The sequence below is a fragment of the Helicoverpa armigera genome, chromosome 14 (assembly GCF_030705265.1).
Source record: "Helicoverpa armigera isolate CAAS_96S chromosome 14, ASM3070526v1, whole genome shotgun sequence".
NCBI lineage: Eukaryota > Metazoa > Arthropoda > Insecta > Lepidoptera > Noctuidae > Helicoverpa > Helicoverpa armigera.
Window position 1 is genome coordinate 5,412,295 of NC_087133.1, and position 27,369 is coordinate 5,439,663.

The 27,369-nt window shown below is 38.5% G+C and overlaps 1 protein-coding gene across 1 annotated transcript; it reads left to right on the forward strand.

Moving 5' to 3' along the window:
* Window positions 1-5,420: 5,420 nt before the first annotated feature.
* On the forward strand, window positions 5,421-25,387 carry LOC110380709 (lachesin). Its single transcript, XM_049837018.2, has 11 exons — window positions 5,421-5,754; window positions 12,448-12,507; window positions 15,971-16,074; window positions 16,335-16,542; window positions 18,621-18,776; window positions 20,329-20,457; window positions 21,551-21,688; window positions 22,880-23,044; window positions 23,458-23,532; window positions 23,647-23,730; window positions 24,306-25,387. Exons 1-11 carry the CDS (start codon window positions 5,685-5,687, stop codon window positions 24,410-24,412), a joined length of 1,296 nt encoding a protein of 431 aa, XP_049692975.2. The 5' UTR covers window positions 5,421-5,684; the 3' UTR covers window positions 24,413-25,387.
* Window positions 25,388-27,369: the final 1,982 nt, after the last annotated feature.

Sequence of the window (27,369 nt, forward strand, 5' to 3'; positions counted from 1 at the left end):
GGACTTCAACGCCAAGAATTTGGCCTGGGGTTCCCGACGCACAGATGCACGGGTAGGATGGTGGAGGACTGGGCGCTGGAAGCAGGCCTGGTCGTCCTCAATCGGGGTTCTGTCCCCACGTGTGTACGGATGCGGGGCGAGTCAGTGGTGGATATCTCGTTCGCCAGCCCCGCTCTGCTACCGCGTGTCTTTGACTGGCGCGTGGAGGAGGGGGTGGAGACCTACTCCGATCACCGGTACATCCGGTTTGACGTCTCCGCCCAGAACCCTAGCGCGCCGGTCCTGCAGACTCCGAGTGGTCCACGTTGGGCGCTGAGGCACCTTGACCGGGAGCTTCTCCTGGAAGCCTCAGTCGTGCAGGCCTGGGTGTCATCACCGGACAGGCCCGCCGACATCAACGACGAGGCGGAGTGGTTCCGGGAGACCATGTCCGAGATTTGTGACGTGGCCATGCCCCGAGTCCCGCCAGGACGCGCCCGACGCCAGGTGTACTGGTGGTCTCGCGAGATCGCCGCCCTTCGAGAGGCGTGCGTCGCTGCGAGGCACCTGTACACCAGACACCGCAGGCTGCGCATCCGCCCTCCGGATGCAGAAGCCAGGGAAGCAGAGCTGTACGAGGGTTACAGAGCTGCGAAGACCGCCCTCCAATTGGCCATCGTCCAGGCCAAGGAGGTGGCCAATGCGGAGCTGCTGGGGTCTCTGGACAGGGACCCGTGGGGGCGCCCGTACAAAATGGTGCGGGGCAAGCTCCGCCCATGGGCCCCCCCGCTGACCCAGAGCCTTCGGCCTCAGCTGGTGGAGGAGGTGGTGAGCGCTCTGTTCCCTTCGCGCGGGGAACACTCTCCCCCGCCCATGTCTCTGCAACCCGCGGTGTCAAGTACGGACCACACTTTCGACGGCGACGATGTCCCCGAGGTGACTGGGGTGGACCTGAGAGTGGCGGTGGCTAGGCTGAAAGCCAAAAACACCGCCCCAGGGCCTGATGGCCTGCCTGGCAAGGCCTGGGTCCTGGCCCTTGAGGCTCTCGGGCCTCGACTTAGGGGGCTTCTCAGCGCATGTTTGGAGAGGGGCCAGTTCCCACTTCGTTGGAAGACAGGGAAACTGGTCCTCATACGGAAGCCGGGGCGCCCTGCGGACTCTCCGTCCGCATACCGGCCTATCGTGTTGCTCGACGAGGTGGGCAAGCTCTTTGAGCGAGTTGTCGCACACCGCCTCGTCGCGCACCTTGGGGGGATAGGGCCGGACCTTGCGGACCACCAGTTCGGTTTCCGCAAGGGCGCTCAACGGTGGACGCCATCATGCGCGTGAGAGCTCTCACGACGGGGGATGCTGTGTCCCGGGGGGGGGTCGTCTTGGCGGTGTCTCTTGACATCGCCAACGCCTTCAACACCCTTCCCTGGAGTTGCATCAGGGAGGCACTCCGGTATCACCGGGTGCCGACCTACCTTCGTCGCGTGGTCGAGGCCTATCTGTCGGATAGGTCCATCATTTACCCTGGTCACAACGGGGAATGGAACCGGCGAGATGTCGTGCGGTGTTCCGCAGGGGTCGGTACTGGGGCCGCTCTTGTGGAACATCGGCTACGACTGGGTGCTGCGCGCCGACCTCCCTAGCGGCGTCAGCGTGGTCTGCTACGCTGACGACACGCTGGTTCTGGCACAAGGGAGGTCGCACCAGGAGGCGGCCGACATAATGACGCGCGGGGTTGCGATAGTCATCGAGAGGATCCAGCTGCTGGGACTGGAGGTGGCCTTGCACAAATCCGAGGCCATGTGCTTTCATGGGCTTCGGAACGCGCCACCTTCAGGCTCCCAAGTCACGGTGGGGGCTACCATCGGCGTCGAGAGGGCGATGAAGTACCTGGGACTCGTCCTCGACGGCCGGTGGAGCTTCGTCGAGCACTTCCGACGTTTGGGCCCCAAACTGGAGAAGGCAGGTGCTGCATTCAAGCGGCTCCTGCCCAACCTGGGAGGCCCAAACGCCCCTGCCGTAAACTCTACGCGGGGTCATGCGGTCCATGGCCCTTTACGGGGCCCCGGTATGGGCACGTTCGGCACGGCCGCGGGCTGTGCACTACCTGAACGTGCCCCAAAGGGTGATAGCCATTAGGCTAATCCGGGGGTACCGCACGATCTCCCGCGAAGCAGCTGGCCTACTCGCTGGACTGCCACCGTGGGATCTGGAGGCGAGGGTCTTCTTGCGCCTGTACGACTGGCGCGAGGAGGCTCAGCGCCGGGGAGAAACCCGTTGCCGCGGCAAGTTGTCGCGCAGCGGGCGGAGCTCCGGCGCGATCTCATGGTGGCCTGGAGGAGCGACTATCGCAACCCAGTGCAGGGCACGCCACCATCGTGGCGGTAAGTCCCTCTTTGAGGAGTGGCTCGGGAGGAGTCACGGCGCCCTCACGTACCGCATGACGCAGGTCCTCACCGGACACGGTTGTTTCGGGAGGTACCTGCACCGCATCGGTCGTGAGGAGGCGCCGGGTGTCACCATTGTGCGGACAGCCCCGAGGACACGGTGGACCACACAGTCCAGGTGTGCCCCGCATGGAAGGGCACCGCCGGGTCCTCGTCGAGGCTCTGGGCGGCGGCGACCTCTCGCGTCCGGCCCTGGTTCAGGCCATGGTCCGGGGCGAGGGAATGGGATGCCGTCGCCTCCTTCTGCGAAGCGGTCATGCTCGAGAAGGAGGAGGCGGAACGCCAGAGAGTCCGCACCTCTCATCCCGGCCGCCGCGCTGGACCAGGTAGACACCATGGGCGCCGGGTGTCGCGAGATGACTCCCGGCCACCGTAGGCGTGGGTCTGTGGGCGGTGAGTTCGGGTGGCTCATCGTCCCTCTGTCTTCCTAGACGACAGACCCGTGTCGACGGCGCGCGTTGTTCCACGCGCTCCTCAAAGAGACGTCAGCAACCCCAGCGGGGCCCAGCAGGGCCAAGGCCTGCCGGGGCTGCGGGTTGTTCGAAAGAGATACCGCGGCCCTGGTACATAAAAGGCCTATGACGGAACACGACGATTTTAGTCAGTAAGAGTCTGACACTCCCTCACCGCTGCTAACCCACAGCGGGAGGGGTCATTTGATGATTTTACGTCGATAAAAAAAAAAATATCTCAATTATCTTATATATACCGGTGTTCATGTAATATCTGGAGTGTATACAGATTCTGCTGCCGATCCAACACAGTACTTTGGTCATTTACTAAGACCATTGTTGCGGAGAGCATTTAGGTACATAAACCTATAGATAAGTGGTCATAGCTTGGTGATTCAATTTCAGTACAATGAATATCGGTTTCCTGACTAACCTACTTCCAGCTACGAAGCATCTTTTCACTTTGTTACTTATTCCCGATATTGTGTAGGTACATGGTATATGCACAAAATTATACAAGTTGAGAAATATCGGCACAAGGTAATGAAAAAATGTGTGACCCAATTTTTATGAAACTCAATGTGTAAAATCTTCGGGATCTGATACGTATTTTTATAATTTGCGCACGTCAATCTGCGGGCAGTGTAGATATATTGAAATTTTAAAAGAAATTTTATAACGTGTAAAAACTAATTGATCCCATTGATCCTTTGATAAGAGCAGTTAATTAATATCCTATAATTAAGCAACTGTCAATTATTAATTATCGATATTAGAATCTATTGATATTTATGCATGTACCTGTGAAGATACCTACGTAAGTTTCTCAGAAATGTCTAATTAATTAGAAACTAAACTGTGTATTTATTTAAGCATATTTTGCAGTCAATGAACTTCGTCGAATTAATTTTAGTATATTGGGGTGTTTGCAAATATTCGCGAATTTATTATAAAAATAAAATGCCAATTAAGATAATTAATTACAGCCTTTGTTTGTCGTTCACTCGTATCTATCATAGTTGTACTTAGCTTTGACAAGCCAGGTAAGCAGGCGTACTAGTGTTTAGGCTTACAAGCTCAATGATCATCTGTCGATCGACAGAGCCTCGCCAGTCAATGGCAGGATTCACGGCGACTGAAGTGTGATTGACGTTTGTTGAACGACCATGCCACGTACTGCACATACTCAATTTACTAACAACCGCGCAACACATCATTACTAAAATACCAATTTAGCTCATTCCATTACCTTCCTAGTTTTATTTTAGCACTCAATTTAAAAGCAGCTTCTATTTACCTATGAACGAACCGCAGAATAGCGAACTACAGTTTTTATTCCACCATCCAACTTCTCTGCGTCAAAGCGTGTCAATATAGGACGTGCTCTTTTTGGGTGGTATTTTGCGGCCAAAACCAGCAGTCAACTTGCGGGTTCTTTATTTGGGCCTATATGAGCGCGAGCTGTTCCAAAAGTTTGGGGTATCTGCATTCCCCAGTCCATTATTCGAGGTTGATTTCCTGAATGTTCAACTTTGTTTCTAATTAAGCAATTAGCCCATTTTTAGTTTTTGCACAACTTTTGGCGCACGTTCCGACATTTAGTGTAAGGAAACTGTCAGGTTTTACGTAACAGTTTCTCCTAAAATCTTAATTATTACGTTGGACTCTTTTATGTAGATAGTACAAGATAGGCGGCAATAAAAAATGTTGAGAACTTTTATCTGGAACGTTTAATTCCTAAATAAGAATGAAAATAAAAATAGTACTATCATATCAAACACTACTCACAAATGCGTGTACAAAAACTGATATGCCATTAAAAAAATAATGTAGAATAATTTTATCTTCTGTTGCAAAATATTATTGTTGAACGCTCTGTCGCTCTTGATAACCCCGATATTTTCGTTCTCCGTGACAAGCTCGGGGCACAGTATAAGGGGCCAGTTACACTTAAGAACAACATTATTGCGATGCAGTGGTCTCGTGGCTGGAGTGTCTGCGATGTCGGGACACTCTCCAAGAGCTCGATACGGCCATAACACTGCACATTCTGCCCTCAGACACCAGTTATTGTAATATTATACGAGATGCTCGCTGATTCAGATGTTTAGTAATGCGTGATTATGACTTGAGTGGTTTTATTGTATGTCTTGCGGTGGATTCGCTACGAGACATTAACAAACTTATGTGAATTTCTTGGGTAATAGAGTATGCATATAGCAGATATTACAGTCAATGCATGTTATGTACCCGTACTTAAGTAACTTGGTTTCATTAAAATTTAGAGCAGAGTAGTTAATTTATAAACCCAGAATAGTTCACCAAGAAAACAAATACTAGGTTATTATTTCAAAGTTAGCCTTAATGGTTTTAATTGTTCAAATTGTCTTAACGACCAACGGTTCAAAGTTTGACAGCAGACATTGTTTTCTTATAACAAAATTGTTGCCGCAGATAGAACTCCAAGTTTATCTGTTACCGATTTAATTTGATGATTCACATCGGAATGAAATCCGCGCTCGGCTTGTTCTTTGGTTATTCGTCTTTTGTCTTATTTTATTATGCTGTTAGTCAGTCGCGGCGATAAAGGCTAGCGAGACGGCTTGTCTGCCTGTTCCCGGTTTTCTCGGGCTTGTTTATCCGGCTGGGGTAGTTAGCGCGGCGGAGTGGCGCCCCGCGGCAGTACCTCCGCAGCCCGCCCAGCGATGGGACGCTTCGCCGCCGCCCAGCCGCTCCCCGCACGCGTACGAACGCAACAACACAGGTGAACCACGCGACTATAAAAAGGACAATCATCTAATGTGACTCGGACAAAATGACTCCTTTTATACATTTATATTGTGTTATATGGATAGAGTTATTGACTGGTTGCTGCACTACCACAGGTGAGTTGATAGTGCAATTAGCATTTTTATTGAGTTCGCCGGCAACTTGTAAAAACTTTTGTGTAAAATATGAGTTAAGTTTTACTATTGCGGAACTAGAGTATTGATGGTTAACTTACTTTACAAGATAGAACTCTTTCAAAACTTTTATAACTTTGTTCTTAAAAAAAATAATATTTTTATAACATCAAAGATTATATTTTTTTAAATTTGTCAGAGCAAAGATATGTTTGTGTTTAAATTGTTATTTTCAATATTGATATTGCTTTTAAAAAATTGAATTTTGAAGTTAAGCTTCCTCAAAAACACGATGGGCTTGTTAAGGAAATATTTTTTTGCTTTTGAGAAAGTAAGATGAAGGTTCTAGAGTAATATCATAAGTATTTTCCTGTTTGTTTTGTATCTCGCCCCGGTCTTGTAATGCAACGTTCCTTGGACACAAGTGCTCTTCTCGAAACGATGTTGTTTTTTCTTCAAGTCGTTGTACTCAAAGACTATCTTGAATTTTTATACAAAAGAGTTACTATAGAATTATGACAGTTATTTTTAGTCAACCATACCTATTGATAAAATATTAGATTATTTATAAGTTGTTACTGAACGAAACCGACATAAAAATATAATTATGTAATTAATACAAATGTAGCGCTAGGTTATAAACGACAACAACGCCTCATAACAAGTCAATTATTGAACCCGTCATTATTTTGATAGAAGTATTTATTTCATTTAGGCCAATCGGGCATTTAGTGATCCACGTCCGTTATTACCTTCGAGACATAATTAAAACCATCTAATATTCATTGTAACCTACATTAGAGCTCTGTACAAAATCTAAACAAGCATCATAAATTGTTCCGGGAAATATGTACAAACGGCCAGCAAATCGCTTATTGAAAAACTTTCTATCATCTATTAGTTAGAATACGTAATTACATATTGATAAATAATAAAGCGTTTCCAATAATCACATATGAAGTGGAAACATCGTAAGGAAATAAGGAAATGAGCTCAAAGAATTACATGTCTCGATGACCCTTATCCCAGAGACTTACACGGACCCCGACTTTCGATTTCTCAGTTATAAAAATACAACTAAACCGTCTCTTTTTGAGTATCCGCGATTGCTAAGCTACGCCAAGTAGATATGTTCGGAGGGTCGAAAGACGTAGCCATAACATCGAGTTATTCAGTTAACAAGGGGAAAAATCACAAACAAAATGTACCGGGGACAGCGACGGTGACGCATCGCCGGATTTCCGTGGACATCTTCTGAGCAACGTGATTTTATCGATGTTTTTTGTCAATGTAAATACGTTGACTAATGTCTGACGTCACAAGTTATCGTAGATCGCGCGGAGCTCGCTTTTTCGCCTCCCTAATAGGAGCATTTACTCCCAAACGATGTTGACTAAACACACATAGGCACATGTGTGCACTCTCAAATAATTCGCATGCACCGTTTAGCTCTAAAAGCTTTCGAGCAAATAAACACCGTTGGTTTTTCACTTGTGATAACGTGAAATGGTATTCACACTAAAAAGATCACCAATTAAAAAACATACTGAATTGGTAATTTGCAGCGCGTCGTGCAATTATAATAGGGGGTCGTAAGAGTTCAGCGTTTATATGTACACAATTATCATTATTTAATTAAAGTATCCAGTTTTTACGCATTACGTACTTATACGTTTTAATTTTGTAAGTTTTTGTATCTTTTATTTTCAATATTAGTTTCTTGAAACTTTACCAAACGAAAACTTAAATGTTTTATTTCTAAACTAAATCAATGAACTTTAAAGTTAGCTAGTTTAAACGAATAAGGCGTATTTAAGTTGAGAGAAGAAACGTTGAGAGATCTTACTCAAACATTAACACTGGCGTACTCTAGAAAATAATTTCACGTTAATCAAATTTTTCTCGCTCAGTAACTTGGAAATCTATTTATGTCGTTATTTAACTTTTAATAACAATAAATTTAAAAGCGTTGATCCTCTTCTGCTTGATGTTCCTTCTTCAAAGCAAATTATAAAACAAAGATTGAAAACGAAGTGAATAGAAAACTGGAACGTAATAATAATTGTTATTCTGTAGAACATTCAGTTTATTGAATTGACGCGTTTCAAAGTGACGCCCGCGGAGGCTGGAAATTTTAAACATAAAAATGCGGTCAAACACGGAAGATCTTCTGAAAATTACGTGGGAGAAATACGTAAAACAACCCTTAAAAAAAACAAATAAAATTTTTCAAAACAGGACGAACGTAAAGCAAAACAACTTTAAACTTATCTTCTTCCGTAACCTTTTTTAAGAAACTAGAGCATTATAAGTTTTATTCTAAAATAGCGTTCGTGGCGGTCTCAAAGAAATGGGTTATCTGACTTCTTATTATTTTTATTAAATAAAATAACAGAAACTGGAATTGCTCGTTTTCTAGCTTAACGTAATGCAAAAAACTTTTACTAAATTGGTTTTAAGGTTGTAGAACTTTTTTCATAAATCAGTTCTTTGTAATAGCCAGCGTCTCTTTAAATTATTATCTTAGTTTACTTTACTTTTAGCGGTTTCTTCGTCAAGATTTTTATTACATTGTCATTAATGAATGCATCTTAAAAATTTAATTATGTTACTTTAACGAAGTTCACAACTTAAAACACTGCTAGATAAATAATTCTAGGAATTAGATAATTTTGTACAACATTAGGATATTAACCCTCAAAGGCACAAAATAAAATACAAAAGACTATGTCTAACAAACGACCTCGGTCTAGCTATTTTAGGCTTATTTTAATTTTCGTAACAAAATATATCAGGGTATCTATAGGTACGCTTTGAAAATAATAAGCGTGTTAAAAAGTATTCTTGGAAATAAATTGTTATTCTATATACGATTAAAATAATTATGTATGTATGTATAAGTGCTAGATTTTTCAATTGAACACAATTACAAAGAATACAAGTAGAGAGCAGTTTAAATGCACTTAAAGTACCTTGTAGTAAACGTATATTCCTAATGAACGTTTCACGGCAGCTGCTACACACGATCGGTATTTATTAGTGCAGGGAACACGGTTTTATTCAATGGAAATCTTTTACTAATACACTCGTATGAGAGCTTTGCCGAGTACGTATTGTTATGATGCTATGCTCCAAGAAAGTTGGTGTTATTGTAAATAAATAAATTATTTTGTAATTACAATAAAATGTATATACATACATGTTATATAATATGTATTTACTTTTATTCGTTAAATATTTATTTCGTCGCCTCTTTAATAATTGTGTAAACATAGTAGAACACAAAGTCGCAAACAAAATCAAGTAATATAAAAAACAGTACTGCATAATACCTATACATTTTCACCATGATTTGCAATATTGCTACACTTGCTTATCTACCAATTTGACATTAAGTTTAGTGACATACACTGAGTACCTAAATACAGTTTCGAAGACAGAATCCCCAAATCCAAGTTCTAAGAAGCGAAGACGTCAAATATACAAAATCAAGATCCAGAACCGCTCTCAAATAAATTAGTCTTAATGTACGTATGCTGTTAGTTCAAATATGAAAGGGGCGACTTCTGAATTCAATCCACTTATGGGTAAGTTGGCAATTGGGCTGGAAGCGGCATGTTTACCCTCACTATGACCCCGTGTCAACGGGGCTTGAGAAGTTGCGACCATCCCCACACTTGGATCTACGAAACTATATTCGTACATTGGCCATGTTTAATTTATATTAAGGCCAGATTGTTACGATGAAGTTGGCCACAATTTTGGCAACGAATTATTCGGTTGCGTTTAAATTAAGCTACGTGCTGTTACTACGAATATTGCCTACAGAACAAGTGTTAACTTTCGTATAATTATTTCAGTCATTATTGGAAAAAGCAAAACATGCATCAATTCACAACTTCGTTAATTTTACCACAATATTAATCTCAGCGCTTTAAAACGTAGTTAAATAATTCAACCGGAACCTGCATTATCTGCACTTACCAAAAACACATTACTGCCATAACTCCATTACACGCGCAATTAAATCATCTCATAAAAATAGGGAGTAACACGTGTCAAACACTATATGTAACATTATCGATAGCACGCCGCATCCACTGAGCTCACTCGACAGTGTCAATTATTCATCCCCCGTCGATAATGGAACAATCCTGTCGTCGCTACGGAGTGGGCCTGTCAACGCTAGACGTAATGCCATATAATACCATACTACCCGACAAAAATCTATCTCAGTTTAATGGCCCGTAGTGTTACTGGAATAATTAAGCCAGCACTCATAAATCTATATTCAGAAGCAAATGCACCTATATAAAGAAGTATTTCGTCGATCCATTTTCGGCAGTCCGTTTTTATTTGTTTGCATTCAAACATAGGTTACTCTTTGTGAAAAGAAATGGCTATCATATTTCCGCTGGAAAGTGTACTCTGTGGAAAGTTTTGTGTATAAATTGACAATCTGCGACAAAAACGGACCATAACGGCTTTAACGAGTTAAAACTATGCGCTCTAGTGTGGACACGGTTCGTTTTCGTTAGAGAGAAATACCATATTGCGGAATTTAATTGACACTCAACCACCACACAACTCTGAAAAACAAAAATCTGATTATAAATAATACCTGAAGCTTTGAACTAACGGAATATAAAGTTTTCGTGCAAAAACAGAACGGAGTAAGTGATTATTATTATTAGTGAGGGGAAACGGAGTGGTCTATTTATCATCGCGGCCACAATTAGGGCTCTATGGCTAATGATGGCACTAACCATTAGTCAGCTTATTTCTTCAGCTTACTTAATTTAAACGGGCAAATTTAGACTTTATGAAGAACAATTACGATGTCATTTGTAGTTGTTGCTAAAATATTGTGCAAATCGTGATCATCAATCACGATAAACGATTCTAAAGATTATTATTTGCATTAAAATATGGTCATCAGCATAACGTTATCTATTGAATAACGTTATTGTTGTACCAATTTAGTTTACTATCATTACATGATAAATAAATATTTATGCAATTTTTACTGTAATTTTTCTCTTATTCTAATCTTCTAAATTTAAGAAAAAGAATAATACAAATTGGTCGTATCAAGTCCTTACAATATTAATATTGTCTAATGTCTCCTGATTATACATAGCTCAGAAAATACATATCTAAAAAGGGCTATGAGCGTACATATTTAAAAAGAAGTCACATTTTGAAACAGATATCTACGTGCTTCGTTAAACATACCTAGACTGTATAATAAAGTCTGGCAGCCTAGTTATAATGCCAAATGTAATAAACGATTCAATATTCAAATGTTCGGATTTAATACATAGTATTGACATTGATATAATGTCAGAGTAAATTAAATGAATTATTTAAGTTGAAATGTCGAATAATGTGTTTGCGAACACATCGTTATTCATCGTTGATTAAATTCTTATTAATGAGACCTAATGTTCTGATTTATCATTGTTATTATTTAGAGTGGAGTGCTCAATCATTTTAGCAATAGTTTTGTGCGTTTTTTGCAATTAGTAAGTTAGTAAAAACTAAGCTAAAAGTGTTCATGTTTATGAATTCGTTAACTAAAGATTAGCATCACATGCAAGATGCAGAATTTTCAATATCATTCAAAGCTTGATGGTATCTTTATAAATCTGGTCAAATTGTGTAGTAGCTTAAATTTTCAGTCCTATACATATGTATTTAGTCTTCAAAAATAGCAACAGTATCAGTGTAGAAGACTTTTAACATTTTATCTTTTAACTTAATAACATTTTGGGTTACAAAAACTTGCACTATGAAAATGGGGTGTACTTGTGGTGTTACAAAAAATAATCAAGCTTTTCTCATTATAGCGCCAGTGCAGTGCAAACTTGTTTCAATTTTCCGCCCAACTATTGTACGGCAGAGGACGCCATTCCGCCTAGTAACCGATTTAACAGACACGCATGTAACTCAATTATAGGCTACGTATGTACAATTAAAACTTTTATCCGCCCTGCTATAGTTTTCATTTAATTAAACTACAAAATTACTACACTATAATTGCAGTAACTGCCCAGTATCGGTACCACTTAAACCACAATCGTTCTTTAATTTGTTAAAGTTCTTCTGTCGGGACAAAAATGGGGCAACTTCCAAGGATATGTTAGAACCTTTTTTATATAATTTACGACTTGTCTAGAAGCTTTTTCAAAGTCTTTTTGGTCTTGTCTTGTAAGAATACATGGTTCGTGAGTGAAGTGCCTGGTTAATGTACCGCGTCGACTGAAACATTTTATTTCTTTAAACTGCAGGAGGTTGAATCTAAGAACGTACTTTATAATGCATGACTATTGTAGCTATTTAAAGGTCTAATGACTGTGGTAAAGTCACTGGCTTGACACAAATAACATAAAACGACGCGGTGACATTTAAAGTTTACTTAGAAAATTGTTGTCAAAATGATTATAATGATAGTCAACTTTCTGAACATGTTGTCATTTAATGATACAAATTGTTCGTCAAACATTAATTTTGTTGGTACTATTTGGAATGGAAATATAAATAAGTATGAATAGAAACCAAATATAACAAGATTCATACGCATTATCTACAATAATATGATTTGCATTATCATGTATTTTGCCGTTGAGGTTAAAAGATTACAAAGAGAATATTACAATGATGTTCTAATTACAGGTCGGGAATTACCTACCGGGCAAAATGTAGTGTCTGTAGCACCTATAGAAGTTCCCGATGGTAAGTGTTTTATTTGTAAATATTATCGACAAATAGAGAACATTGTTGAGGACACATTATTTACCTGTGTAAGAAAAGTTATCTGCTTTGTTTGATTCTTTTCAAAATACTTTCTTTTTGCAATATACTCAATTTCTATAAATTAGTTTATCTCGTACTGTCCCTCTTCTGGGCATGAGCCTTCATTACCCAAGTTTTCGTTAGTACCTACTATGGGTTATTGAAATTATAAAAATTTGATAATCTGAAACTTGAAAGTGAGCTCAGCGTATGTACCTAATTATTTAATTTTAATTAAATTATCTTCAGTCTACAAATGATTGAAATAAAAAATACAAAATGGTTTAGTTAGAGACAAAATTACATAATCGGACCATTTGTGATCACTTAAAACTAAATGCACTAAATACTTCTCTCTTTTTTGAAGACGGAACAATCCGTTAAGTGGTTCGTAATGCTCTGACCATCAGGACTGTAAGGCCGTGGGCTCACCAACAGTAGTGATGTCAATTCACGACTGCCTCGTTGGTCTAGTGGTCACGGGGTCTCGGGTTCGATTCCCGGGTCGGGCTGAAATCGCTTTGTGGATTTTTTGAAACTTTCACAAAGCAGTCTGTGAGTTGACGATTGATACACCCGTGCATCGGAGAGCACGTAAATGTCGGTCCTGCGCCTGATCTCTATTCGGTCGTGCCGCCCTATTTGGCTATGAGAGTGATAATAGTGGGTGCACTTGCGTATGCGAAAATACTCGTGACTGATCTCCATTCATGAGAACAGCCGCCGTGTCCGTAATCGGCCTTGGACGCCATTATAATGTCAATTCAATATGACGCACAGTGTGACTAAACCAATCCTATTTAACTCAGCCATTAATTATTCCAAGTAAAAAACTAGTTTGACTGAAGCTGGATTGTGAAAACAACATTGTTTTCTTCTACTCAGTATCATTGTTTGTTGGTGAGTCAAAGGACAATATTAAGTTTCTTCGTTGCAGATAGATTTACAATTTAAATGTCTTCGGTTTACTTACAGAGTCTTGTCTTGTTTTATTCACTGCACCAGTGTATTACTAGCTTTAAAACCGTGTTTTCATCATCACAACTTTGCTAAATTAATGCTCGTTATCTTAATCCATTCGCGGAGAAAATTAGTGGAAAGAAAATTCAAATTTAATTTTTCATTCATTTTTATAACGAAAATCTTGTATACTCAGGGCGATTATATGAGAAGCATTAAGTACTCCTTTTAATCTTAAAGCTGGTGTTTTGAAGAGTGAAAGGTGCACCAAGCAATATAAAATTTATTTGCGGAAACAAAATCACATGCTTGTTCAGTGAGTTGGAAATCCCTGGTCCCTGACCGAACTTCGCTCGATAACCTTTTGAGTTGAAAATGATAACACGTTGTGATAAACTTAAATGTAACGCAAAATAAATGCAGTTTAATAGGACACTGTTATCGAACGTTAAAACCACGCTCACTTCCATAAGTCTAAATTAAGCGTAAAAATAAATTGTACTCTCATTGCATTGGAAATTCTTGCAATATAAGTATTTATTCAGCAGATTAACACATAAAAGTCTAGGTAGGTCACTAGATTGATAGCAATTTTCTTAATGATATAAGCTTGAGGTTAAGTGAGATACTTCAAGAAATAGGTGCTTCAAGGTTCTTAAATCACGACCTCATTTGGTTGACTCCTAGATACCTTCGATCAATCTACCTACAAGCGTTCTTGCGTATTTTTTAATTCTAAGATTGATAGAATATTGACGTTAATACTGTAAGCTGGTCCAGGCGTGAACAACATTGGGGATTAGGAATGTAAGCCTGTTTGCTCATGTTCGAGTGATCGGCGTCTAACGTGCCATGAGGAAACCTATCGGCGAGCTAGGTTATGTAACAAGCTTTGACGTTTGACGCTTGGTTTCTTATTACAGTTTACATCCATCAAATAGGCTATGTATTATGTGTGAACGTTGATAGACATTCAGATATTTACCTCTCAACTATACATACCTACAGAGTTATGTAGTTGATGAAGACGGAGCCGAGTCAAATTCTATCCTACGCATTAAACACGACTTAAAAAATTGCAAGAAATTACTTAAAAATTGCAAGAAATCACTATAGGCATGACTTACCTTTCATGACGTGGCGTGACGATACTAAAATACAGAAATAGCACCGACCTTTTCCACAATAACTAGGTATGTTGAGGTCGGCTTCCAATCCAACTGAATGCATGCAGACGATTTTTTTACATTTAGCAACTGCCTATCCGAACTCCCTAACCCTTTAGGTATTGTTAAGATAAAAACATAGAAATATAGTGACTTAAATAAAGCATTTTCTTTTTCATTAAACTGGGATTTTATTACATGAATCGTGTTATGTATTCTTCAAATAATTGTACAAATGAATTTCAAATCCTGTCATAGTTCACCGATCATAAAATAAATCAATTAATTTAATTTATACAGTCTGAACTTTAAAGCTTTTCATTTGCTCTATCAAACAAATATAGTAAACGAAATTAAAGTGGCGCGTTATCCGCATTGCCGTCAGATTTCAGACGATCAACTTAATTGAATATAAAAACACGTCGAATATAAAGTACAAACAAACATTTGATAAATCAAACAACCTACGTACTATTGAATAAGTAAAGCGACTTTATTTGCTTTAAGAAACTAGAAATTCTTAAAATAGGCACGTGACATATATCCTAGCAAATAACATAGTTTATCTAAATCTCACGGACCCTTTTGCGACCGCTAACTTTTTAAAGGTCGCCGCTTTAGATTGATGTTTTTTAGCATTGTGCTTCTTATACATTATTTTGTCGGTGAAAGAGCGATACAGCGACAAACCGCTATTTGTCGTTGGTGGCCCGGGTATAAATCACGCAACCCTACTGCTAGGGTCGCCATGTATTCGACCTATATGTAGCCCGGTATTTATGCCACTTATCTTGGCAAGCGAAGGAAGACAATGATATATGCTGTTGTTGAAGCGGTTGCGACAAATGATCATAATTACTCATTCAGTACTTTTTTCCGCTTGTTTATAATGAAATTCAATGTTGGTTTTTCGACCCTTTTTCTGGCCCTCCACTGGGTACTTCAAATAGAAGTACCTCGAATAGGTAAATTCTTTTTACAACAAAATACACGCCATGAAATTCAATTATGGCTATGTTTTATGTACCAGTATATTTCACACGAAAATTGTGACTCAGAGCGCACAATTCCGATGACAAAATATCATAAAACTGTCCTATAATTTCATCAAAGTGAGTTGGCCACCAGGCTGGCGCGACGCGACTGTCGGAACGGCGGCAGACGCGCCGGCTCCGCTCGTCATATTTGTGACTCTTTTTACTTCTCCTAAAACTTTTATAACAAGTAAACATGTTTACAAGTCATTACTAGAGTATTTATTGCACCATTCTTTTCAGAATCTATGTATCCGAGGTTTGCTGAGCCAATACCGAATGTCACGGTTACGGTTGGACGGGACGCCTTGCTTGCGTGCGTTGTGGATAACCTAAGAGGATTCAAGGTAAATAAAATAAAATCTTTCTTTTTATTCGAAAATCTGTAACGAGTCAGTCAAAAGGCTCTTTCAATACACCTATCAAATTAGTAACTAGTTGAATCTGAAATGATAATAAATCCTATAGAATACGCAATCGGAAAAATTCCAAGTTATCGTATAAATAGCGATCAATCAATGTCTTTTATGTATGAAGCTTATACAAGAGAGCTCTCCTGGAAATAACCCACAAATGTACAAATCCATAAATCGATAAATATTTGTAGGTAGCCTGGGTGCGTATGGATACGCAAACCATCCTAAGCATCCACCACAACATAATAACTCAGAACGCGCGCATCAGCCTGTCGTACAACGACCACCGCTCGTGGTACTTACACATCAAGAACGTGCAGGAGGTGGACCGCGGCTGGTACATGTGCCAGGTCAACACCGACCCCATGCGCTCCAGGAAGGGATACCTACAGGTTGTGGGTGAGTATACTCCAACAGTTTATCGTACAACGACCACCGCTCGTGGTACTTACACATCAAGAACGTGCAGGAGGTGGACCGCGGCTGGTACATGTGCCAGGTCAACACCGACCCCATGCGCTCCAGGAAGGGATACCTACAGGTTGTGGGTGAGTATACTCCAACAGTTTATCGTACAACGACCACCGCTCGTGGTACTTACACATCAAGAACGTGCAGGAGGTGGACCGCGGCTGGTACATGTGCCAGGTCAACACCGACCCCATGCGCTCCAGGAAGGGATACCTACAGGTTGTGGGTGAGTATACTCCAACAGTTTATCGTACAACGACCACCGCTGCGTATTTACAGAGTGTACATAGCCAAAACGCATCCATAGGAAACTGCTCGCTGATATTTTGTAATGCCGTTTTTAAATTTGTGATTTCAAAGTATACACGAATATTGCGTACTGCTCGAGTATAATTCGTAGCTTAGACGTGCACATGCATCATTCCAATTTATACACGGTCAAATTTAACTATGCAAAATTAATATTAGGTAAAGCTTTTGAATCTGAGTTTGTTTATTAAAAATTGGTGCTAATTAAACAGGCTTCTTTTTAATATCATTATTCGCCCCCAAAAATTTATGTTGAATTCTAAATTACTAAGTCAGCCACAATTAACGAGCATCTAAATAATACTATCTTAGCCACTAGTATCTTCTAAGTAAACCACTCTGAATACAACTCAGCATGATGGTTATTTTTTAGCATCTAAATTTGTAGCATGCATTCTAACAGTAAACTTCTAAAATACCATTAAATGACACCATAAAATATATTTAATTAAATTCTAATTTTTTAACTCAGTACGTTTAAAATGTAAGCAAGCAACATGCAGCAAGCATCGCTTCTGTCACGGCTCCGGTGCTGCGGGGCTCCGGCGGTCCCATGCGAGCTTATCGTCGCAGATGGTTTTCACGCTCACCACCGCAGCTTCGGCTTTCTGGCCGGCTCTGCCGTCCAGCCTCAGCCGCGGCGGCGAGCGTTAAAACTACCTGCGGCTCAGCTCGCAGGCCGCCTCGCCCCTCCGCGCCTACGCGGTTTTGAATTGCACTCTGGGGTAGGGCAGACAAGACTACGTGGAGTCGGTTTTGCAGCGATTCGTTTTCGTCACTAACTTTAATTTTTAATACAATGTTTTTTAATTGAAGGTTATAAATGGTAATATACTAAAAATGAGGCCCAGTTAGTAAATTAGATGACAATGTATAAATAATGTTGTAAAATTAGAAGCTTAATCATGTGTTCAATAAATAATTTTGTGGCTGCACTTATATTTCCCATAAAAAATCAACTTGTTTAAAAAATATACAAAAAGAAATTGAATTTACGAGCATTATTAATATTTAAATTAACATTAAATGCTAGGTTGTGTTTTAATCAAAATGGCAGCATGCAACTGCTCGCGAATAGATTGGAATCGTAAAGTTTTTCGCGCCTATTCCACGATTAGTTTGCATGCGGACTAGCACTGTATATTATGGAACAAAGCAAGTTACTTTGGCCACTACAAAATATATGCGAGTATTTGCGTACTGCTGCTGTATACATCGGAAGACTTTGTATAAAAAGTGAATTCCAATCTATTCGCGACTAGTTTCACACGCTTGCGTACTAGCCATGTATATACTGTAAATACGCACCACCGCTCGTGTAAGTTTTGATCTTACACGCGACAGTATAAAAACGATATTATAACTTATTTTTAGCTTTTCTGAAAATTTTCGCTTAAAGAAATCTAAGGACAAGCACACCAACTAATTGACATGTTGACAAGATCATAAAATAAATCATAGATTTTAAGTATTGATACTGTCATAGGTTCCACGAAATAATATTTTATTTATTGAAAAAGCTTTGCGAATTACATAAGTGTGTTCTATTTTCGACGGTCTATTAGTACGGCCTTATTAAGAAGTCGCTGACAATTTGATAAAACTAACTGGAAAGGTAATAGTTTGTCTATTAAAATGCTTTCATCCTAAATGTGTAATTTCGCACACTTAGTAACGCAATTTATTTGTTTACACAGTTCCACCATCAATCATCGATAACATGACATCAACGGACATGGTGGTTCGGGAGGGGTCTGACGTCACGCTGGTCTGTCGAGCCTCCGGGTACCCTGAACCCTATGTCATGTGGAGGCGGGAAGACGGTCAAGATTTTAATTATAACGGAGAATCAGGTAAAACGGGCAATATTAATTATTAATTAATGGCCAAACATGTAGCATTGTGGGCGTTAATTAAGTTACAAGTATTGTTTGCATATTAAAATATTAACATTAATGAGGGATAGTTACATTAAAAACGGATATTCATGAAAACTTGAACTGTTAACGTAACTCGAATTATATATTGTAGACAAATCTGTAGCCCCAAACAGTCTATTGAATTTGGTCTCTAATGTAAGTCGAGAAAGTTTTTCAAAAGTCAAATTAGCCGGAGCTCTCAGTTGTTATCAGTTACATAGCAAACACAACCACTTCATGACACCAGACTCATCTGAAACTTCTAATTCGATGTTCTTGTTCAGCTAGTTTAGCCTTTCAGGCTTTGTGGGATCGTCTCCGTTGCCCAACGCTACACACGGAATTTCACTTTGACTCGAATTGAATTAAATGTATCTACATAGCTATTTTCGGAATAGTAATGGAATGCTTGTAGTTTGCTATCTAACATGAATGGTAATAACAAAGCTTCGAGCAATTATAGAAACCTCAAATTAAGAGTGAATCACATTCAATAATTACCCGTAAACTTCCAAAATATACTTTCCAACTGTCATTTGAAACACATTAAAACTGTGAACATTTTAACTGTGGCTAGAATTAATTAATAATTTCCCTGTAGGCTGTTGTTCAATAAAATCATTTTCTGTCTTAATTAAAATCGTTGTTTTAGAAAACAATGTCGCATTTTTTCTTTTGTACAGTCAGAAACGTTGTAAAGCCCTTTCCCACAGCTGTGGCAGAAAACACTTAATGTAAAGTGGACTGTGCTTTTAAAAACAAATACAAATTGAATTTGAAAAAGTTTTCAGCCACCGTGTCTCATTACATATTAACGTCACGAACATGACATTAATTTCAACTAGTGAGTTCATAAAGACCTTTATATTGTTTAACATTTTGTATCTAGTGTAATGGCCGGTGCCATTAAAAATTCAATATTTTATTATGATAAACAACAAGTTTGACATTCATCAATCATATTTGATTATTTCATTTTGAGTTTACTACAGTTTCTAGTCAAGAACACAATGAGTTTTTGTATAATAATATGATATTCCTTACGCACTGGCAGATTTTAAGCTCGGTTTTTCCACTAGCAGGTGACACTGTTCGGTCCGTACACGCAGTGTCGCCTGGCTTTTGACGTCATTTGTACCCGCGGCGGGAAATCCGCAAGTGTGAAATTCTGTAAATATGCTTTATCGTGGTTGTCTCGAAACACACGTACATGACGTAAGATAAAACATAATATTCTCGTCAGATTCCATAATGCAGTTCACACGTCACTGCAAAGGAATATCTTTCGTAGCGCGTTTCGTACCTCATTTACCTACACTTAAAATGTTATTATTTTGCATTCATGATTTGACTGAGTCTTGATGGAACTTCGGCTTGACGACAGTCAGATTTTTTCTACCTGACCGAAGATCACTTGAGAGTAGACTCCCCTTTTCTATTTCCATTTAAGCCAATTTAGAAGTTTTATGCAAATTTTTGTCAACAGTTAGCGTAGTGGATGGGGAGACGTTGACAATAACAAAAGTGTCTCGATTACACATGGGAGCCTACCTCTGTATAGCGTCTAATGGGGTGCCACCATCGATTAGCAAACGGATCATGCTCATGGTTCAATGTGAGTATTCCTTGTTCTGCTTACGGAACTGACATTACTTGTAATTGTAGCCGACGTGCAGTACCGGAGCAGGTAAACTAGATATTAATTGGTTATTATATACCTACTTGATGTACGAGTATTATAGACGAACACGTGTAATTTGTAGGTACTGGTGTATCTATTATTCATACAAGGTAATATTGATTAGGTTTATTATGAAAATTAGATTGTACCTAGTTAACATGGAATCAAATCTCAGCTTTGGTATTTCAATTTTTTTAAAGAAGAACTTGAGCGGGTTATTATTTTGCCGTATAAGTAGAATTTAAATAAAAGATTTATCATGGATATTTGATAGTAAGAAAGCTATTGGAATGGAATTTGGAATTAAATAGACCTGCTGTAATGTGAGAAAATCGCTGGTGGACCTAGGTTCCAGCAGCGAACTCACTAACGACACAAATTGACAAGCCAACGAGTCTAGACCAGCAGACAGAATGGTTTGTCATCCGTGTTTTATTAGAGACGTAATAGCTTGGGCGTCTACACTAGTGTTTATCGATTGCCTACCTACCAGTTTGAATCGCTTCGCTTGTTTGACACGCTATGATTACAAACCCAGAATAGATCGGATTTACACATGCTTAGTAAACACGGTTTAAGTTGTAATGGAGGTCAATTAAACACGATTGCTTATTTACACTGACATTTCCGTGTTCAACTAATAGGACCTTTTAAAAAGGCATAGCTTTTAAGTAATTAACTATGTTAGAATTCTAATTTAATCTAAATAATTTTATGTAATTAAGAGGAATTGTAAAACTTTGACACTTTCTGTAAGTAATGGGTTGTTGATCCGTTTATTTAATTGAAATAAAGTTATTCCGGAACAACAAAGTCTTTGTCCTTCTTGTCAAAGAGAAACGGTACAAAGATAAGTTTAACTATATTTTCATTTATTTTAGACTTACCTACCTACTAAAGCACAAAATATGTTGAGATAGCTAGTTACTTACATAAAGAGATAAGTTACAACAAAATGTTCTATTAAATAATTTATTTCTTGCCACCACAGAGCATCCAATCTTTTGACGCATTATTCTTTCAACAGTTCCTCCGATGTTGTCAATACCTAATCAGCTGGAGGGCGCGTACATTGGTCAGGACGTGACGCTGGAGTGCCACACGGAGGCGTATCCCTCCTCCATCAACTACTGGACCACGGACCGTGGGGACATGATTATTTCCGGTGAGACTTTTAGAATATGCGTAACCTGTCGACCCCTCTCTGAAGCCGCAAATGTGTAGGCACAAACTCCCCATCTAATCTAGGGCAAAACAAAAGCTTTTGTTTATTTGTTCAATTGTTATAAATAATGGATTACATAGTAGATACGGACGCTGTATGTATGTATATTACAAAAATCTCGTTGTGTACACACTCAGATTTAAAAGTTGATTTGCCGTTATTGCTCTTTTTGTAGGTAATTTGCTAAAATCTAGATATCCATCAAATCAAATATTGTACAATACAAGTTAGAATGGGTCCTCAGATTTATGTATGTAATATCTAACATAATACAAACCAGTTAACAGCAACAACAGCGACTAACTTACAGTTTTTAGAGAAATAGTTGAAATAGTGCAGCTACTAAATCACGGAACGTGGTTGAAAACGTAATAAGCTTCATGCATTATAAACGAGTGCTCCGTATATTTACTAGCTGTATTTCAATGAACTTTCAATGGCCTTATTTAAGCACTACGGATGAACCACAGCCACTAACTAACAAGCAATAAACGCCATATTATCGAACTCTGAACATAACACAAATACGTACATTTATCATATTGGCATAAATAACACGCGTCCCGTCAAGTAAGCCATCGTTCGATTGTATCATTGATTTATGACTTCATAATGAAAATAGTTTCCCTTGTATCGGAACAAGCAACGAGGTGTAGTCGAATACGTTCCGAATGTACTTATTCATGCGCGAATAGAGAATACTTGTATAATGAAATTCTTCACTATTTCCACTTCGGATCAACTGCCCGATTGATAAATAAGTCGAATAACAATTTTGAATCAAAAACTGTTAGCAATTTTTCTTTTTACTGTATCCCATACTTTAAACGGTATCGTAGCTACCGGTATTTTTGCATGAAACTGAGCATTTGTATTGACTCTGCAGTGGTTATTCGTCGAGTATCAACTTTCTAGCTTGAGCGTTCTAGTTTGGAAGTAGAACAACTTTTTAAATAGGTTATTGGAGTTGATATCTTCGAAACTATTTTATGGATACTTTATTGCAAAAGCTAAAGTTCCATGGAACGATAGTTAATTGGAAAAGAATTTTCATAAATTTTTACAGACAAAAAGAGAATACTAAAGTAAGCTGGTTACGTAATATCGAATACAGGTTTTATATTTAAGTAGAACTGGAAATTATAGGAGGCAAGTACGAAGCATTCCCGATGGACAGTGGCTACAACAAGTTCATGATGCTGAAGATCAAGAACATCACCAAGGAAGACTTCGGCTTCTACAAATGTATCGCGAAGAACTCTCTGGGAGAGACGGACGGGATCATCAAACTTGATGGTAATTTTTTAACATTAGTAGATTGATTTAAAACGGCTCCCGTCGGAGGGAACGATTGAAAGCGCTGAAAGAATCGTAAAAACAAACAGCCTTTTTTACGATCTTTGGGAATTCGGAAGTGTGGGAAAATCACACAAAACTGCCTGTCAATTATTGGTAAAGCTTTTTTGGTAACTTTGAAGAACATAATGGTACTTTGAACAACGTATTGTGTAAGATTTTTTCTAAGAAACATTTGTGGCCAAAAATACTTTGGAAGTATTTTTGCTGGAACTTAATATGATGATTTTGATGGAACCAGTGACTAGAGCTGAATAATAACATAATGGTACCAAGCTTTTTATAATAAAATCACGTCTTAAATAATCTAAAATGATAATTATCATGTTATAAAAATATAATATTTTTTACAGAAATACCTGCACCGCCATCTGCATTCACGACTACTCAAAAAACAATTCTAGACAATCAAACTATAAGGAAGAAAGGTAACTTTATATTCAGACATTGACATATATTCTTATTATATCGATGTATTCACATAGGTATTTCTTTTCTAATCTGCAACTGTATTATATTTTTAAACTTTAATATCCCAACAGGCTTACCGCAAATTATCCAGAGTAGCGACGCAATCAGTTCCAACTTCCAAGGAGAAATGTACGGGGAGCAGCTCAGCGACTTTGGTAAATATTTCAATTTAGAATAGACCGGGAATAGAACGAAACGTCACTGAAGTATGACATAATTTCCAAAAACAGACTTCTCGATATCACGTCTAATTTTGAATCGCGTTCGCGAAACAACGACAGCTTTCAAGGTAGTTCTATATTTGAAGTCCTGGTTTAATTTGAAACTTACAATAAAGTATTTCAAGGTTTGTACGTAGGTAGGCAATATGAATTATGACCCGTTAAAGCAATAACTTTCAAGCAATGTTCTTGTTAACATAATGAAAATCTAAATAATCACAACTTATTGTTACACTTTGTTCTTACGATTCCATCCTATAATATCATTTTTGAAAAGTAAAATAACTTTGTTACACCCATTAGAAGATGAAAAATTTAATAAAAGATAAGATATGAATAACGAAACATACTAGTTTCTTTATTCACAATATTCTTTCGTGCATGAAAACAATTGCTATAGAAAATCTAATTTCATTTTTAGGTAACAAAGTAATAAATCGTATTAGAGTCTGAGCTTAGGTTTGCTCAAATTGAATAAATGTTTTGATATTTATCTTTCCCTTTTTCAGATGATGACCTAGAAAATTCAGCATGTTACAGCAAATTAAATTCTGTATTAACGTTCACTTTAATTTGTCTAGTAATAAACACAGCGAGATATATATTACTTTCTTGATATTTGTCATAATTGTGATAAACATTAATTTATTTGTTGCAAATTTTATTTTTGTTAATAAGTTCTTAAGCTGACCAGACAATAAATAATTCGCAATGTTAAATATTAAGTTTATTGTTATCAAACAGAAATTACATCTCACTTTTAGTTCATAACATTGATTAGTGCCATCTTATGTATTAGGAGAACCAAGTTACATGTATGTATGTCCACGAAGTAACTGCATTTATAAACGTCGCGTAATATGTACTTTTTAATGATTTTGTGTATATATGTGTCAAGTTGTTAAGATACTATAGTTAAACGGAACTTAGGTACACTTTATGTTCTGTAAAGCATCGACTGAATTGAAATATTACAGTTTTAACTTTTACTGCGATAAGAAACTTGCTGATCGCATTTTATACTCATGAGTAAAATATTAGTAAGTAGGTACATAACTTATTCCCATTATAGTTGTGCCTAATTTGATTTAGCCGGTGCCTTACTGAATCAACTCGACTATCCTTTTTTGTACAAAAATCGATGTTTTAATATTAGGACTAAAATGCCCTTAGTTCGCTTAGTTATTACGAAATATTTGTACACAAATTTTCTACTACATCGATTTTATAAAAAGCGCCTAGAGCTAGACTTTTAGAGATTAACTTAATAACTGTCCAAATGAAAACTTGTACGTAGGCGACATGTTATTTCCGATAAACGATTTAGTCGACGTATACACTAACGAATTATTAATACGTAAACCTACTGTGCTTTGGTAGATAATAACTGGTCGATTTTCTTCACCTTTCATATTATAAGGCTTATTTTGTGATAAGTTTTACTGTACAATTTGTATAAATAATTTGCTGTAATATAAATACAACTAGAGACTATAGAGACATAGAAAGTTTTGTGACGATTTACATAATGCTACAAAATGAAAACTGCCAAATAAATGTGTAAAATATGGAAATAAAACAAAGCTTGAAATATTGTGTTTCAATATCTTTCCCATAACAGTTTTTTGGCACTGAAAAGATACAAAACAATCTGCTGCTGAATATTAAAACAAAGTTCGGAACTCCGGCACCTGTCCGTGTGTATGATCGAGCAAGGGAAAACAACTAAAATTCGAGGAAGGCTTCAATGTAATAATTCAACCTGTCCGTAACCACTGAATGGCGTGGCAGCTGCACTACTATAAATAGAGAAGGTTTGTTTGTTTGGCACTCACGTAAAAGCGGTTATCTGATCACCGTCCCTCACTTATCATCGTTATTTAGAATAAACAAAACCAGGATATTTTTTTTTCTTGGAATCTTCGAAACAGCTGCCAGCAATCCAAAATACGGGCGTGATCTGTAGAAATTCTTGTGCTAATAAAGTTTACTGCTCAAGAATATGTAAGTAGTACATTGTAGGAAGTGCCTGTGAGACGAGGTTTACCACCACTTTAGCGGGAAACATTCTGCAGAACACAACACGTAGCTAGCTCATGGTTCACTACGTATCCTGGCAACCTGGAACCCTTCAAACTCGCGATAATAAATCAATTCTTGGAATACATACAAGAGCCTTGACAGTATGATTGACTGATATATTAATTACATAAAGAATCCAACACAGCAAAAGTTCCACAATTTCCTTTAATTAACCGCCTCCCTTGAAAGTTTACCTTTGTATCTGATATTGCGAAATCAATACAGCTGTCGTAAAGTAAACGGTGTACACAATGAAAAATTGTATTTCATTTGTGGACAAGCAAACTCATCATAAAAACTATATAAATATTATCATGCTGAAATTAACTTTACAAAGAAAAATACAGAAAGTACTGATTTGAAGAAACAAGTTTTTTTTCATAATTTGAAAAAAAACTTGTATGTTGCTTGCTATGTTTACATTTATTTCAGTCTGGCTGAAACAGTATTTTTTTCTCTATTTTTTATTTATTATCAAAGAACTTTTTCTGGGCCATGAATGCACGAAGAGGCACAGTACAGTCGGCATACGGCCATCAACCATTAATATATAACTTGAAACAATCTGGTACACTGCCCTTTTCAGTCCGAACAATCGATACCTTACTTAGTAATTTACTGCATTCGAGTTTCCACTCGTGAATTTCCAATCGGATTGGACAATAACGTGCATCTCGAAAGTGTTGCGCGATTGTTGGAGATTTTCTGTGCTTCCTTTGATTTGGTACGGAGAATAGTACAAACTCGTCTCTCGAGATGTTCATCGATAGAATAAAAAATCGTGTCGAACACTATTGTACCTACGATGCTAGCTACGTAGGTACCTATATTTTACTTTTATAATTTAAATCGAGTTATCAACTGGGATAATACTAGAGAACGTTTTAGCGTTGCATACCATTGGTTTCTTCTCACATCTGTGGAGCTGGGCGGCAGGTATAACAGGGTCACTTTCTGTTTTACTACTTCTGGATATCTACAGATTAATTATCTATTTGAACAAGAGTCCCGGTGAAATTTCATTCTTTTACCGGGATCCAAGGTAAATACATACATATTACAGATGAATACGCGGGCAACGTGCTAGTTTTAGTAAGGGTAGAAATAAATTAGGAAATAAAGAGACTAAATAAACATGAATCTGGTAGGAACCACATAATTCTCACTACTATTACTATTAATTTATATTTTGATAGAAAGCATGATCTTGAAGAGAGATTAGTCGACAAACTATGTTGTTCAAAGATTCCTTTTTGTCCCATGGGGAAATACAATACGCTTCTATTCCGTAGAATTTGATAATTATGTTTAGATAGAATGGTAAACAAATTCGCGGAATAATCTACCGAAAATAACAAGGACTTCATTTTCCTTGAATAATAGTGAACGGGAGTGACAAATATGTCAAACGATACTACGAGAATAAAATGAATAAATGCGGAGGTGCCATAACGAAAAATCTCCTTAGAAAGTATTGCACCAAAATGCGAG

Excerpts from the sequence above, each read along its gene's own strand:
- LOC110380709 (XM_049837018.2), top strand. The coding sequence starts at position 5,685 with ATGACTCCTTTTATACATTTATATTGTGTTATATGGATAGAGTTATTG. Across the intron at positions 16,075-16,334 it reads ATAACCTAAGAGGATTCAAG|GTAGCCTGGGTGCGTATGGA; the intron begins GTAAATAAAATA and ends AAATATTTGTAG. Across the intron at positions 20,458-21,550 it reads GATCATGCTCATGGTTCAAT|TTCCTCCGATGTTGTCAATA; the intron begins GTGAGTATTCCT and ends TTCTTTCAACAG.